The 15,321-nt window shown below is 36.8% G+C and overlaps 1 protein-coding gene across 4 annotated transcripts in view; it reads right to left on the bottom strand.

The window, feature by feature from the left end:
- LOC127444704 (probable E3 ubiquitin-protein ligase HERC3) overlaps positions 1 to 15,321 on the bottom strand; it is a 38,878-nt gene that overhangs the window by 21,131 nt on the left and 2,426 nt on the right. For all 4 annotated transcript variants that reach the window (XR_007897874.1, XR_007897875.1, XM_051704250.1 and 1 more), the window contains exons 2-13: positions 14,581 to 14,892; positions 10,768 to 10,927; positions 10,160 to 10,236; positions 6,817 to 7,038; positions 6,453 to 6,544; positions 5,959 to 6,089; positions 4,701 to 4,855; positions 4,279 to 4,355; positions 3,704 to 3,828; positions 3,105 to 3,164; positions 1,073 to 1,184; positions 705 to 894 (exon numbers count right to left, since the gene is read on the bottom strand). Coding sequence is in view for 2 of the 4 variants with exons in the window: in XM_051704250.1 (XP_051560210.1) it covers positions 705 to 894; positions 1,073 to 1,184; positions 3,105 to 3,164; positions 3,704 to 3,828; positions 4,279 to 4,355; positions 4,701 to 4,855; positions 5,959 to 6,089; positions 6,453 to 6,544; positions 6,817 to 7,038; positions 10,160 to 10,236; positions 10,768 to 10,927; positions 14,581 to 14,806 (1,627 nt within the window). In the remaining 2 variants the exon portion in view is untranslated. The remainder of the gene's footprint in view (positions 1 to 704; positions 895 to 1,072; positions 1,185 to 3,104; positions 3,165 to 3,703; positions 3,829 to 4,278; positions 4,356 to 4,700; positions 4,856 to 5,958; positions 6,090 to 6,452; positions 6,545 to 6,816; positions 7,039 to 10,159; positions 10,237 to 10,767; positions 10,928 to 14,580; positions 14,893 to 15,321) is intronic.

Raw genomic sequence — 15,321 nt, 5'->3', positions numbered from 1 at the left:
CTTTGGGCTTTATAATTGTATTTTTATTTTATTTAACTATTTTCTTTGTTTGACCTTTAGGGTGGGCAATAGGTTCTTTCATTTCCACCTTGGAGATGACCATTATATTAACAGTGTCTCACCTGAGTATGTAGATGACATAAAGCGATGGTCTGAGGTTAGTTACGTTGATTTCATTAACTACTTGAGTTGTTATGACAGCCAACAACTGTACAAGTTGAGCCTGAAATTAATTTTTACTCCAAGTAACACTTAAATGCTTGTTGTTCTCCATCTGGATCGCTCGTTCCGGTTAGTTTTACATTGCGTCTCAAGACCAGAAACAGAAAACAGGCAAAAAGAATCATGGCACCACCCAGTGGTTGCTCAGGAAAACTGTGGATACACAAACCTGTGATTGCAAATTAGTTGAATTCTTTACTAATGTGGCAAGTTGTGATGTTGCTTTGCAACCATATCAAACACCCCTAATAACAAGTTATTCCTCATCTTGACTTAATTGAGACACATCCTACTCTGTATTTTCACATTGCTTCATGTTTCTTGCAGCTACATCTACTGTGGTATAACAAAATCTCTGCCAAATGATATCTATGTTGTCCAGTTGTATATAATGGCACACCGCCCCAACATAATAGATTTGCTAGGCAGCAGGAACAGCATCGACCATAATGGTGTTGCTAGGCATGTTGCTGATGTCATACCGAGCACTTTGCTGGGGTTGGCGTCCAGTCTGAGAATGGCCATGGCCAGAGGGATGGTGATAGAGATGTAGTTTTTGGAGTCCTGGAGAGCGGGACATTCAGCCAGGATCAGGTAGATCCTCATGGCTTCCACGTCAGGAGGAGAGCAGGGCAGCTGAGGGATCAGCAGACTCTCAAAGCTTTTAGTGGCCTATGAATAAACAGTAGAGCTTGTATTATTATTGTTATTATTATTTTATTAATCACTGCCTTCACAGTTAACCACCCTTGTTAGTTTATACTCTGTCTTTGACTTTAAGTTTTATAAATTTAAATAATATAAATTATGAGCTGACTCCTATATGTCATACAAAGACAGACAAACACACCTGCTCCAGCATTCTAGAGAAGGCTGGTTTCATGAGCGTCTCAAACAGCAGTCTGACAGCATTGAAGTCGATGCCTGGGACTTTGGGGTTTGTTTTGAAATGACCGTCATCACTGTGAAAAGAAAAAGGTGAAAATGAACTTCCAAATAATGGTTGAAGCAAACTGCAGAGCCACAGATAGGATTTAATTTACTAAGATTCTGAACAATGTCTTCTCTCCAACTGCTGAATTCTTCAACATCAATTTAGAGCACCAAAGTCATGGGTTCAATTCCCAGGGAACATATAAACTAATAAAATGTATTCCTTGAATGCATTATGTATTCCTGTAAGTTACTTAGGGTCTGCCAAATTAATATTGACCCATTCATTAACACCTAAACAGAGCATTAATAGAAACAGTTTATTTAGATAAGATCAAGAAAGGCTCGACTTCATGTCTGAAAAAACATGTCAAATGCTTCTGAACTAGCTATGATGCATACAGTTGAAGGAGAATGAAGTATTTTCTCTCCGTTACTCTGGCACAAGGGATAAAGGAGTACATGCTGGGTGTAAACACAGAGGCAGAGCTGCAGGTGTTTAAGCCTGATCCTGATCCATGAACCAAAACAACACACACAACCTCACATGACCATATGAAGCAGGGCCAAAATATTGCAAGTAACTCAGTTCACTCCAAGGCCATTCATGCTCATATCTTCTAGAATAGGGAATAACTGAAATCTCCAAAAGTGTGTATCAAGATTACGTTCTAAAACATAGTTCAAATCAGCAATACATTTAGACATCAATGACAGACCCAAATCAGTTATTTAAAGGCATGTTATTAATATGAGGTTAGTTCTAATAAGATTTGATTCCATTTTATAATCTATACAAATCAATTCAATCCAATCTGATTCTATCTGATTCCATTTGATTTGACTGATCCGATTCAATTTCATTTGAGTGAACCGATTTAATGCAATGCAATCCATTTCAGTTTGGTTTGACTGATCCGATTCAATTCAATCCATTGCAATTTTAATTTATTTAAATGTATTATCTATCCCATTCAATTCAATCAATTCATTTCTATCTGGTTCTATCGGACTCAATTTGATTCGATCGATCCGATTCAGTGCTATTCAATCCCATTCAATCAATCCAATTCTAATTTATCAAAATTCAGTCAATTCAGTTAAATCTGATTTGAACTGATTTAATTTGATTTATTCAATCTGATTCAATTTAATTTGATTGAGCTAATTCAATGTTATGCATACCTATTTTATTTGTTATGATCTGATCGAATTCGACTTAATCTAATTCGATTTTCTATCCTATTTAATTCGACGAACTGAATTCAATCCGATCTGATTCAATTTGATTCAATCAATCTGATTCAATTTGATTTGTTTGAACCGATTTAATTCAACCCAATCCATTTCCATTTAATTTGACTCATCTGACTGAATTCAATCCAATCCAATTCCATTAAAATTAAAAACAGCTGCAAATTTCTGCCCTAAATGGACCTCAACTCAGCAAATGATCAAGAGTTCACTGTGTGCTACTGACTATGTCACCATGTGTTGCTCCAAACGCCTGCCGACCCCAAGCTGGGCCATGTGCACAGCAGCATTTTAACCAAATACTCAAAATGCCATATTAAAATGGCAACCCATAATACCCCAGTCTGAATTCTAGTGACACCAGTTGGGCCTTATGTAATCAGATAATCTCTTGAAATGTTTTTGCTGCGGCGCAGATTATGAACAGGGTTAGCAAGCAAGGATTGCATCAAGCAAAATAATGTTTCTAGAGAGTCTTGTTGGAAACTGCCACAGTGAAATATGGCCTGCTTTTTTACTAGACAGGGCTGGAAACAAGGACGATTGTGTGTGTTGGGAAATATTTGCCTTGTGACAAAGCAGGAATTGCCTAGTATGAAAATTTTCAGCTGTTTGTGTGGTCCCATTGTGATGACCATCTGATTACTGACATGGAAATGTGAGACAGGGTCACATGGAACATCAGATCTGCTCACCTTTTGTCCAAGAAGCTGGCATTCCAACAAGCAGTTGAGGACAACAGGACTATGATGTCACTAGATGGGAGTCAACAGATTTAAAATCATGAATAAACTCTTTCTTAACTTACATCTGCATTAAAGACCACATGAAATCAAAAGTTTCATTCATGTTCCATAAATTATTCTGAAGAAAATAAATGTTTGTTCCATAATCTTTCTGCAAGGCTGCGTGGGCACAGGAAAAAAAATCATTGCTAATAAAAAATAAATAAATCCCGGACGAGCCCCCAATTATGTTACGACCCTATTTACGGTGAGGGCGCAACATAAAACTGCAACACAGAAAGATGTTTCATGTTTTACTCCCTCTCCTCCAAATCTATACTTAAAATCATATCAAATAAAATGTAAAAAATAAAATCCCACCCAACAATATTTTGAACTGAATCTTCTGTTTTGGTTCAGAAACATATCACATTATGGAAGGTAAATGTGTTGGAATGTCGTTTCATGTTGACTTCAAACATTTTAAACTGTTCCATTTACAACTGTTTAACATTTAGAATATTTCAGTATAATAACTGTTGTCACTAGCCAGATAATGAAAAACTCACTTTGTGGTGTTTGAATCGCTGTTTTCATGGAGCTTCATCCTCCAGCTGTCCAGATTCTCAGAATTAATCAGAGCGATGCTTTTGGTCATATTCATGATGCGGAAATCCTCAGGACAACATGAACTCTGTTCAAAACACATACAAACACTTACAAATCTTATATTATTACTAGAGCCCAAAATAAACTGCAAACACAACAGAACTATTAATACTTGGTTTTAAAACAAATTGTTCTTGACAGAAACTAAATTAAATGTATACAGCAACATCAGTCTTGTTTCAGTCATGAAAGGCCTTTAAATTGATGTTGCGGCACCCCCATGTGGCTAAGAGACGGCACTGATCTCCTCACGGGCACCTGCTAATTCTCAAGACCAAATCTAGATGATTTTTAATAGGTTACTTTAATAATCATCATACACATAACACATTGCTGTAAACAGGTACTGAAAATAAATGCATATAAACATTGTGAGAATATTCTCTTGAGAAACACACAGATCTGCATAAACTCTCAAAACATTTTGAGTGTACTAGCAGTTCTAATGATACAATGGCAGAATTGGCAAGGTTACCTCCTTGTTGGACGACAACAACAGGAAATTGTGATCGCCTCCGCTGTGAACTTTACTGACAGTGTAGCGCTCTGCTTCTGTAGAGAGATTATTTTTGCAGTTACATAATAACAAAACCTAGCAAACGACACCGTCTGTACTACACTGTCTGTAGTATCAGTGTTATTCATTATTAAATCAGAAGAAATCATATTTTACATGGGGGATCAAGTGTCACATTTTATATAATGGCTCAAAAATGCACTCCCACCTTAAAACCAAATAAATTCCAAAAGAATTAAGCAATAAATGAGTGCTTAATTAATATCTATAACTTTAGGCAAAGGGCAATCAACATGTGCCTTGATAATATCCTGATAATTATTTTAATCCACAAATATACTGCAATGCTTTACAGTGGATAGTTTATCTTATCTACGTACTTGTGTGTATATTTTCAATGCATAGGGGCTGGATGTTCCTGATGGGAAGTGGGCTCTTGGCATATCCTCTTATACCTGTACCCAGCTGGCCCTGAACGTTGCAGCCGAAAGCGAAAACCAGACCGGTGGAGGGCACAAATGCCAGGGTGTGATGCCTGCAAAGAGAAATATGCTGTAAAACTTGCAAATTTTGGAAATGATTCAAGCAGCCCAACACTTCTGATTATCTGTCACGCGAAAATAGCAATCAGCCGATTCCAATCATTTCAAAGTATTAAATCTATACAATTGGCCTATATAAATACAGTTGGTTCAGTTGATATATCAGTCAACCAGCAATCTGTTTTCTGATTAAGTTTTGGCTAGTCATCCACAAAGAAAATCAGCATATATATATACCAAGTTATCAGCCGATGCCAATCATCACAAAGTACTAAATATATATATTTGGCCTATATAAATATAATTTGCCAAGCCGATGTATCGGTCAACCAGTAATCTGTTTTCTGATGAAGTTTTGGCTATTCATCCACAATAAATAAATAAATAAATCAGCATACTGTATACAGTATACCAAGTTATTAGCCGATTCCAATACTCTCAAATGTACAGTTGGTCTATATAAATATCACTGGCCAAGCCGATATATCGGTCAACCAGTAATCCGTTTGCTGATGAAGTTATGGCTATTCATCCACAAAAAAATAAATAAATAAAAAAACAGCATACTGTATACAGTACACCTAATAGTCTATTCCAGTAATCTCAAAGTACTAAATACATACAACTGGTCTATATAAATATAATTGGCCTTGCCGATATATCGGTCAACCAGTTATCTGTTTTCTGATTAAGTTATGGCTATTCATCCACAAAGAAAATCAGCATATATACCAAGTTATCTGCCGATTCCAATCATTTTGAAGTACTAAATATATACAACTGGCCAATATAAATATAATTGGCCTAACCAATATATCGGTCAATCAGTAATCCGTTTTCTGATGAAGTTATGGCTATTCATCAACAAATAAAATTAGCATACAACCTATACCAAGTTATCTGCCACTTCCAATCATCTCAAAGTACTATATATATACAAATGGCTGACATAAATATAATTGGCCTGGCCAATATATCCATCAACCAGTAATCTGTTTTCTGATGAAGTTTTGGCTAGTCATCTACAAAGAAAATCAGCATACATACCAATATGAAACAGATACATTGAAAATTTTTGTCTTGTGCATATACTGACCGTCCACAAGCGATCTGAGACACTTCAGTGCCCATGAGCTCCATCACTCTGCGTGGAAGTGGCTCATTGTTGGTGGAGTCATGACCCAGCTGTCCTCTTAAACCGTTTCCAAATGTGAACAGACCCCCTTCCTGTATAAAACATGGCACGAGCAGGAATGCTTCAATGCTCAGGGTTGAAAATGAACAATACAGTTTTATTTAGGGTGAATTCAGGTAAATTTACCACAATATCACCCTTTGTTCTGTTATAATTAGAACAGCTTATCAGTTATAGCATATCTATGCTAACATTCAGAGTATTTTGACACCAGACTAGGACTGGGGATCACCAATCTCTTAGCAAAAATGTTCACAAATCCAACATTTTTGTTCAGAAAATCAATATACTATATTTCTAAAGTCAATATAGTCAATCAGTCAAATGAGAACAGCAAGTCGAGCTGAGTATGTGTGTGTTTGAGCATGCTGTATATAAACAAATCAGATGTGTACCTTAGTCAAGGCAGCGGTATGCTCATCTCCACAGCTGATGTACACAACCTTCTGCGAACGCAGGAACTTAATGTGGCAGGGAACAGCCCGGTCTATTAGATCACAGGCAAAAAAAATGACAACATTATGCTACAGATGTATGGTCTGTATCACATCTCTTTCGTTGGCAACAGTTTAGCCCTTTCCCAAATGATGAACTTGATGTGGACTTGCAGTATTGCGTGCGCATGGAACAATTCCTAGCACTGCTGAAGGACAAAATTCTGATAGCTAAAGGATCGGCCTTTGAAGGGTTTGAACCTACAACATTCTGGTTACCAGCACAGATCTCTAGGTTACATAAGTCACAGTTTGTGCATTTTACCTTGCGAATCATTGAGCCCTAGTTGTCCAGCGCTGTTTTTCCCCCATCCAAACACAGCTCCAGAGAGGGACAAGGCAAAGCTATGGTCTCCTCCAGCACTGATCTGAGCCAGCGGAATCCCACAGAGAGATTTGAGCGGTTGAGGAGACAGAGTGCTGGGCTCACCCTTCCCTAAACCCAACTGACCGCAGGAGTTCTCACCCCATACAAACAGCTGACCATCTGAGAAGAGGTAGACAATCAAGTCCAGCAGAAAAAAACCCCACTGTTGACCAATAACCAGGGGTGGAAAGAATACTGAAAAATCATACTCAAGTGAAAGTACTGTTACTTCTCAAAAATGTAGTGTGAGTAGAGTAAAGGTACCAGTCCTAACTACTCAAGTATGAGTAAAAGTGTAGCTCATTTAAAAGTACTCATGAGTAGTGAGTATTGAGTTGCGAAAGCTATGCCCTGTATGCTTCAATTTCAAAATGTAGCACACATACCGTAATTTACCTTCCCTTTTATAGCTGGTTGCCAGAAAGAATAAAAAATATAGGTATTTTATAGGTATTTTAAAATACATCACTAAGAAAAACACTACATGAATCTGATTCCAAAAAATAAAAAGGCAACATGATTACAGAAATGAAAAGATGAAAAAAATTATTTTCAATATCATAATGTATGATATTGAAATTGATGATTGAATTCATGATATGAATTCAATTACAGTAAAATCTATTTATGTGTAGGGTCTAAAATGCCCTTAATGCAGACAAAGCAAGTTATTGTTGCGCTTAATACATATTCAAAACAATGCAAGGAATGCAAAAAATGCTAAAAAAGCAGGGTCACTTGACGTGTCATGTCCCGCACAATAGAGGAGGAAGAGCAGGGGTAGGACAAACTGTTTGGTGCAGGGGCCACATCGGGCTTTAAAGGAATAATTCACCCAAATTTACTCATTTACTCACCCTAATTCTATCCCGGATGTGTATGACTTTCTTTCTTCAGCAGAACACAAATGAAGATTTTTAGAAGAATATCTCAGCTCAGATCGATATTTAAATCCATTTTTTACTATAAATTCTCCTCTCTACTCAGTCAATCTCCACTTTAAATTTCACATTCTTCTTCTATTGTTTTTGGTGATTCACATTCTTCATGCATACGCCCCCTTCTGGGCAGAGAGAAGAATTTCTAGCAAAAATGTACTTATATATTGATCTGTTTCTCACCCACATCTATCATATTACTTCTGAAGTCATGGATTAAACCACTGGAGATGTATGGATTACTTTTATGCTGCCTTTATGTTCTTTTTGGTGCGTCAACATTTTGGCACCCATTCACTTGCATTGTATGGACCACCAGAGCTGAAATAGTCTTCAAAAAATCTTAATTTGTGTTCTGCAGAAGAAAGAAAGTCATACACATCTGGGATGGCATGAGGGTGAGTAAATGATAAGAGAGTTTTCATTTTTGGGTGAACTATTCCTTTAAGTGGTACATGGGGGACCACATTGTACTCTTTTTTAGATATAATGTTCCACACTGATTTAATTATTGTAACTTTTCAGCCCAGAAATAGTTGTGTTCTCATTCTAATGCATAATGCACAATATTCTGAAGTGTATTTTTGACTGATGGGACTATTCTGCCTGAAGTATTGCTCTACAAAGGTTGATACTTTTTTTTTTATCAGGCATTAGAAAAAAATTTGACAAAGGCTAAGCATAATTATAAATTATTTCCTGATAATTTATTTCACAAATTAACACATTCTCTACATCAGGGGTCAGTATTATTAAAAAAACTAACAATATTATTAAAAAATATTATTAATATTAAAAATGTCACTGTTTTATTAAATTCAATTATACTTTTAAAGCTACTTAAGTTATTCAGCATATATGTAGTGAGGGGTTTCTCATTTTCTTGTTATAGTTGTTTGATTAATAGCCTTTTAATGACAGTGGTCTAATCGTTTACACTTAAAGTTCGACATTTTGATACAAATACCTTTTTTTGTCCTACTATTTAAGTTCACTTTAGACATAACCGAATGCGTTTACATTAATGCCTCACCAAGACGGGCATTGGCGGAATTATAAAGTGTATATTTGATCGTTCAGGCGCATGTAAAGCGCAGAGCACAAACATAAGCCGCCTGTCAATCAAACAGCGCGCGGCTTCAGGTGCCAGGAAATAAAAAGTCAGTCTTTTATATTTGATCAAGATCAACCAACCAGTGGCCCCTGGTCTAGATGTAGAACATAGGCTAAGTATAGAAAATTACTCAAAAGTTTATCATCGATATCGAGGACATATTTTTTCCCGATAAACATCAAGATCGTTTTATCATCCAGCCCTATTGATAACATTGCATTAATCTCTCACAGCAACCATATCATCTCAGTGATAGATAGCTAAATTACATGCTACGTTATAAACACATAGAATTTAGTAAGCAGAAATTTACCTCGATATGTTTCTTCAAATTAGAGGCAGAATTAATGCTAATATCTGGCTTGTGCAAGCTAAACTCACGACACGATCAAGCAATTGGCCTTTTTCACTGCGAAAAGCAAATACTCTTCACTGCAGACTGTAGTGCGATGACGTAGTAGATCTAATCCCATGCGTATTGGATTTTAGTGACGAAGTGGATGTTTTAATGCGCATGCGTATTTACATTTTGATGTTTTGTTTTATTACTGTAGCGTACTTAACGGTCATTAATACAGTACACACACACCCACATTTATATATTAGGGCTGCACAATTAATTAAATTAAAATCGCGGTATGACATTGTGCGATTATTTAACCGCAAAGGGCTACAAAGATTTAATTAAATCAATAGTTAAATCAAGCTGTTCGCTTGTTGCTGTTAAAAGGCTATGTACGCTGCTCTATCCTGTCTGTATTGTGTATAAGCATTATTACAGTGTATTCAGAGCGGTTCTGTGCTCCACAACTCCATCTCGTGCTCAGAGTAAAGGCCCAAACATACTCTATGCAAGTTTCAGACGAGCCTTGCAACGCAAGCTCGATTTCACGCATCGTTGCGTTGTGAAATTTGTCAGCGCTCAATTCATAACACAACGCAAGTACACGCTGCATTCTCATAAATATATATATATATATATATATATATATATATATATATGAGAGAGAGTGAGAGAGAGAGAGAGAGAGAAACATGGAAGATAAAAAAAAAAATCCTATCTGCAACTATCGCCATTGATTTTGCCAATAACTGATAGCTCAAAAAGCAAATATCGGCACCGATTAATCGGTAAAAACCGATATCTCGGATGACCTCCAATTGATACAACAAAGGAATCTTGTCTTACCTTTTGAAAGTGCTATACAGTGCTGGTTGCCACACATTACTTGTGAGATTCGATGCTCGCACAGCTTTTTAATCAACCTAAATGGGACAAAGAAAAAAAAAATGTAGCTTATTAAAGTGGGCAAGCTCTGGACTTCATCCCCTAACAAAAGCATCAAGTTTCCCACCTGATAAATAACAGTACAATGAAACCACATGGATCTGCACAGAAAATTTACTCATAGGTGCCATTTTTCAGTCACATGAAAACACATTCAAACCCATTTACTTCTGTATTGTGACATATTTCCGAGAAAAACAAAATTAAGTTAAAATAAGCCTAAATAGCCATTTGGCTATTGGTTAACATTATTTCCGATATAGGTGGCATTAGCTAAATAGGAAAGTAATATCAAAGGGGCGAGCAAGTTATTACAAAAGTCAGGAAAGATTACCGAGGCATTTTTCTGTACAATACATGTACTGATGAATCATGCACAATAAAGACCGTGTATTAAAAAAGTAAATAAGGTCCATTTTCATTTCATGTTGACTCAAATGCATAGACGCAGTAGTCCCTAAAAAAAGTTTGAGAAACTCTAACATAAATAACTTATGTTGATGTTTTACCTGGGCACCCGAACAGCTTCCTCAGCCGTACCCAGACCCAGCTGCCCACCTTCACCGGCCCCCCAGGCAAACACCTGCCCCTGCTCATTCACAGCCAGAGAGTGAGCCTGACCACACGATACCCCAGCTATCTTCTGAGCATCCAGAGCTCCAACCAGCTCTATGAGTGCGAGACACACACATAAACACAAAACATGAACTTACATGTCCATTGGCATGGGCTGAATGGAGCTGAGTGTCCTTCCCAAATTCATTCTCTATGGAAGCCGAACTGCAGGTTTAAGTGGGATTTTGGGAATGAAAGTGGAAAGTCGTTGACGATTACTCGATAAAGCTTTTTAAAAGGTTCAAGCGATTCATGGAAAAGAACGATTCGCTCACAAATCAGAAATGACTTTCCATTGCGAGCAAGTTTTACTTGAATGAAATATTTGAGCAGTAAATGTATATTCACTACAGAAATTTCCATACTTTTTCATGACTTTTCCTAACACACCCCCAAAGCGGAAGATCTCAGGTTTTTTTTGGCATTTCTTCCATGCCAATGGACATGTACGGTATGACTGTCACAGGCCCGTGTGAAATATCACACAGTGGCCTTGATTACTTGGATATCTTTAATTTAGCTAGATTTGTATTATGTAGGTTATTACAATGTTGCAATACAAAACACTCAGCAGCTGTGAGCTGTTTTGAGTTTTGTCCATGGTCTGTTAAAAAAGAAAACATCAGCAATCCTAGCAATCATCTTCTCAGTAAAACTGTCCTCACCATTCACAGAACCAGAAGCAGCAACTGATGGCAAATCTGTTTTGAAAAGTAGCCCGTGCTGGGAGAAGGTTTTAACCTGTATATAGCATATCAAAACATTGTCTGATCCAACCTTTCATTTGCTCATTTAAATTTTTCTGGAAATTGAAAGCTAAAAAACTCCCCTCAGTGGTGTGAATGCAGTAAGCCAAAACTAAAATGAACACCTACTTAAACACAAGGCGAAACTTTATTTTTACTTTCGTTCTCCAAAAACAAAACTCCAAAAAATTAGTATTCTTCATCGTAGTATCTTAAATCAAAAGATGAATTCCAAATCTGAATTTGTATAAAGCATGGCACAAGCAGCAATACTTAATGCACAGGGTTGAAAATGGAAAATACTGTATTATTTATTGTGAATTCACAATTTTATCCTTTATTTTGTTACAATTTTACTAGTTTATCAGTACAAACAGATCTCTGCAAAATATTCAGAGTATTTGACACCAGACTAGGGCTGGAGATCAGCACAGATTTCCCAAGTCGATTGCAATGTGCAGAATTAAAAATAGGACCCAGACCATTAAAGTAATATTTTTTTTTATTAAAAAAATCAGGGCATTGCTAGGGCATTCTGGCTGTGTGCTAGGTGGGAGCCCAAATCAAAAGAGCCCACCCTTCAAGTTTCTGAGATATTCTAGTCTCTAGAAATGTTGTCACGACTCCAAAATATAAGAAGTCCGTACCGATACCACTAAAATCACATTTTCGATATACCACGGAAAAAAATAGGTAATATGGTAACAGTTTATAATAAGGTTCCATTCGTTAACATTAGTAAATGCATTAGGTATCATGAAATAACACTGAACAATATATTTTTTACAACATTTACTAAAGGAATATTCCGGGTTCAATACAAGTTAAGCTCAATCAACTGCATTTGTGGCATAATACTGATTACCACAAAAATTAATTTTGACCTGCCCCTCCTTTTCTTCAAAAAAAGCTAAAATCGAGGTGACAATGAGGAACTTGGGGCCAATTTTTAAACGTTAAAATACTCGCAGACAAACAATATGCATGACTTGTTAACGTGACTTCAGTGTGATCAAATCACTTACTAACCTTTTCTGTGTAAAGTTATTGCCAATTTTACAACTTTGTTGCAATGACGATGTCATGTCAACAAACCCTAAAACGACAAAAAATTATGTTTTAAACAACTTTACAACTCAAATAATACATGTATTTCATCAGAAGAATTAATGTAAACGCTTTTATAAAATTATAAGCTTCAATTTTCTGCCTTTAAACCCTCAAAAAATTGGCCTCAATCACTTCCGTTGTAAGTGCCTCACTGTAACCTCGATTTGTGCTTTTTTTAAAGAAAAGGAGGGACGAGTAGAAAATAAATTGTGGTAATCAACAATATTTTTATATTTATTTTCTTCCCAAATTCCACAGTTTCCAATTTTTTTTAAGTTCAAAAAGTTTTAACGTCTAATTCAATTTAATCATTAAAACTGTCTAATCAAATGAATCTAAAAAAGTTTATTCAATTTAGGGTACGTTTACATGACAACGATGTACTAAAAACGGAAAAGTTTTTCCTTTGCGTTTTTGAAAAGTTTTGCGTACAGACGACAACATTGTCAAAATGATCCCCGTTCACACGGATCCGCGAAAACGACTAAAAGCACTGTATTATGCATGCCAGGCCAGTAGTTGGCGATGTCACTTTGTAAAGAAACACTACGCGCCTGCGCACATAAGCATTCTTCTACAGAGCGGTGAATACAAACAATGAAGATAGCGATCGCTGGTCGTAGTAGTGATGCAGTAAATCTACATTTTACTGGAGAAGCGTCAATAAACTCAAAATCTTGAGCAGCACAAACACAGTCCTGTAGTCCGCCATTGTAGTTTTGAATGTCTCGCGCGTTGTTTTGAAGTACTCGCGCGCATGCCTATAGACTGAACACTTAATACGCGTGCGCATGATGTCATCATTTTCAAAAACTTGCACTTTGAAACCCGTTTCAAAGTTTGCGTTTTCAGGCCCCAAAACGCCGTTGTTGTGTAAATGAACAGCCAAAACGCATAAAAAGTTTTCCGTTTTTAATTGAAAGCGTTGTCGTGTAAACAGCCCCTTAATCATCACAACTGTCTAATAAAATGAATCTACTTCAATCAAATGAAAATAGAACAATTCATTTAAAAAAAACTACATTTTTTTTATAAAGTGCTTTAGTAAAGATCATCACAACATCATCTAAAACACAAAATTGTCTTATTTTTGTCAAATAATGTGCTGCACAACAGAGCATCACATTATAAATGAAAACATTGATAATAGCATAATAGCATTCATCATAATAACAATAAAACAACAACAATAATAATAAAATACATTTACTAAACACTAGTAATATAAGCATCATTTAATTTTTTATTTGCTCGTTATTGATAATATTCCTTACGAGGTAGAATATATATATACGCGGATCGCGATGTCAGAGCATTCACAAAACTGTCCACAAGCTTTAATGCAAGTAGGAAAAGCTGTAGTATCTGCTTGTTTCAGGGTGACAACATGTTCTTTCTCCTGGAGGGACTTTAAAAAAGTCAGACCGGGATTTCTAAATCGCCTTAAATGCCAGCGATTTGCTTGTTCTGTAGTCATACTTGGATGCATGTCATAAATACGTGTTTGTTAGCGTACCAGTTTAATTTTAACCAACTTTAGACTAGGTACTAAAGTACCAGTACTTTTGACATCACTAGTATCTAGATATGGCTCGAGTCCCTCTTTCAATGCAAGTCTATGAGATTTTTTCACCCATTTTATCATATGTCAAGTGAAAATCAAAAGGCTGGTCGGAATACATGCTGAAGTATAATACTTAAGGTTATGGGTTTGTTAAAATCCCTAACCCCAAATATGAGCAATCATGATAGTTACCTTGGAAACACCACTAACTAGAATACTAATGAGATGGTGTGTAATTAAATGGTGTTTTGTAACAAAAGTAGAATTGCAACCACTGCTATACTCACCTGGCCTGCCTCCTTCCTTGTCATGGCCCAGTTGACCATAGCTGTTGGAGCCACACGCGTACACGCTCCCATCATGCAACAGGAAGAGTGAGTGGCGGCTGCCGCATGCCACTTCTTTCAGACCCCTCCCGTCAAACATGCAACAGCTCCTGGGCTCAGAGACAGGCACCTCGGATGCATCAATGCCCAGCTGGCCCGAAGCACCGCTTCCCCAACACAGCATCATGATTCACACATAAACAGATGGATGGATGAAGGGAGAGCTCTTAGGCTATACAGCCTTGTCTTCTCCGCCTGTTGCAAATGACGGATCTGGAAAAAAATAAAAACACAGTTTCTGGCATGAGACACCGATTGGCAGAAGTAAATGGGTGTGAAATCAGTAGAAGGGAAGGGAAGGGAAGAGGTCACACCTCATTCCATTTTCCATATCGTGCAATATGTGTGTAAATGAAAGCTAGTGACGGCCAGGCCATTGTGATGAGTCATGCAGGTAATAAACCACCTGGTGTGGTTTAATAAACTTTTAGTGCATCATAGGTGCGTTCTGAACGTTCAAATCAAAGCTTTTTGGCATTATAATTGTGTTCCAAACATTCAAATCCAAATATTGGGCGTGACAGGCACGATGTCAACATTCAAGGTGAATTTTAAAAGCATCATAGGCTTGTTATGAACAATATAGAATCAAATCTTTAAGCATTTGTGGTGCGTTGCGAAGGTTCAAATTGCAATGCATGA

The sequence above is a fragment of the Myxocyprinus asiaticus genome, chromosome 8 (genome assembly GCF_019703515.2).
Source record: "Myxocyprinus asiaticus isolate MX2 ecotype Aquarium Trade chromosome 8, UBuf_Myxa_2, whole genome shotgun sequence".
Taxonomy (NCBI): Eukaryota; Metazoa; Chordata; class Actinopteri; order Cypriniformes; family Catostomidae; genus Myxocyprinus; species Myxocyprinus asiaticus.
The sequence above is the reverse complement of the archived record's forward strand: the minus strand, read 5'-3'. Positions and strand labels throughout refer to the sequence as shown.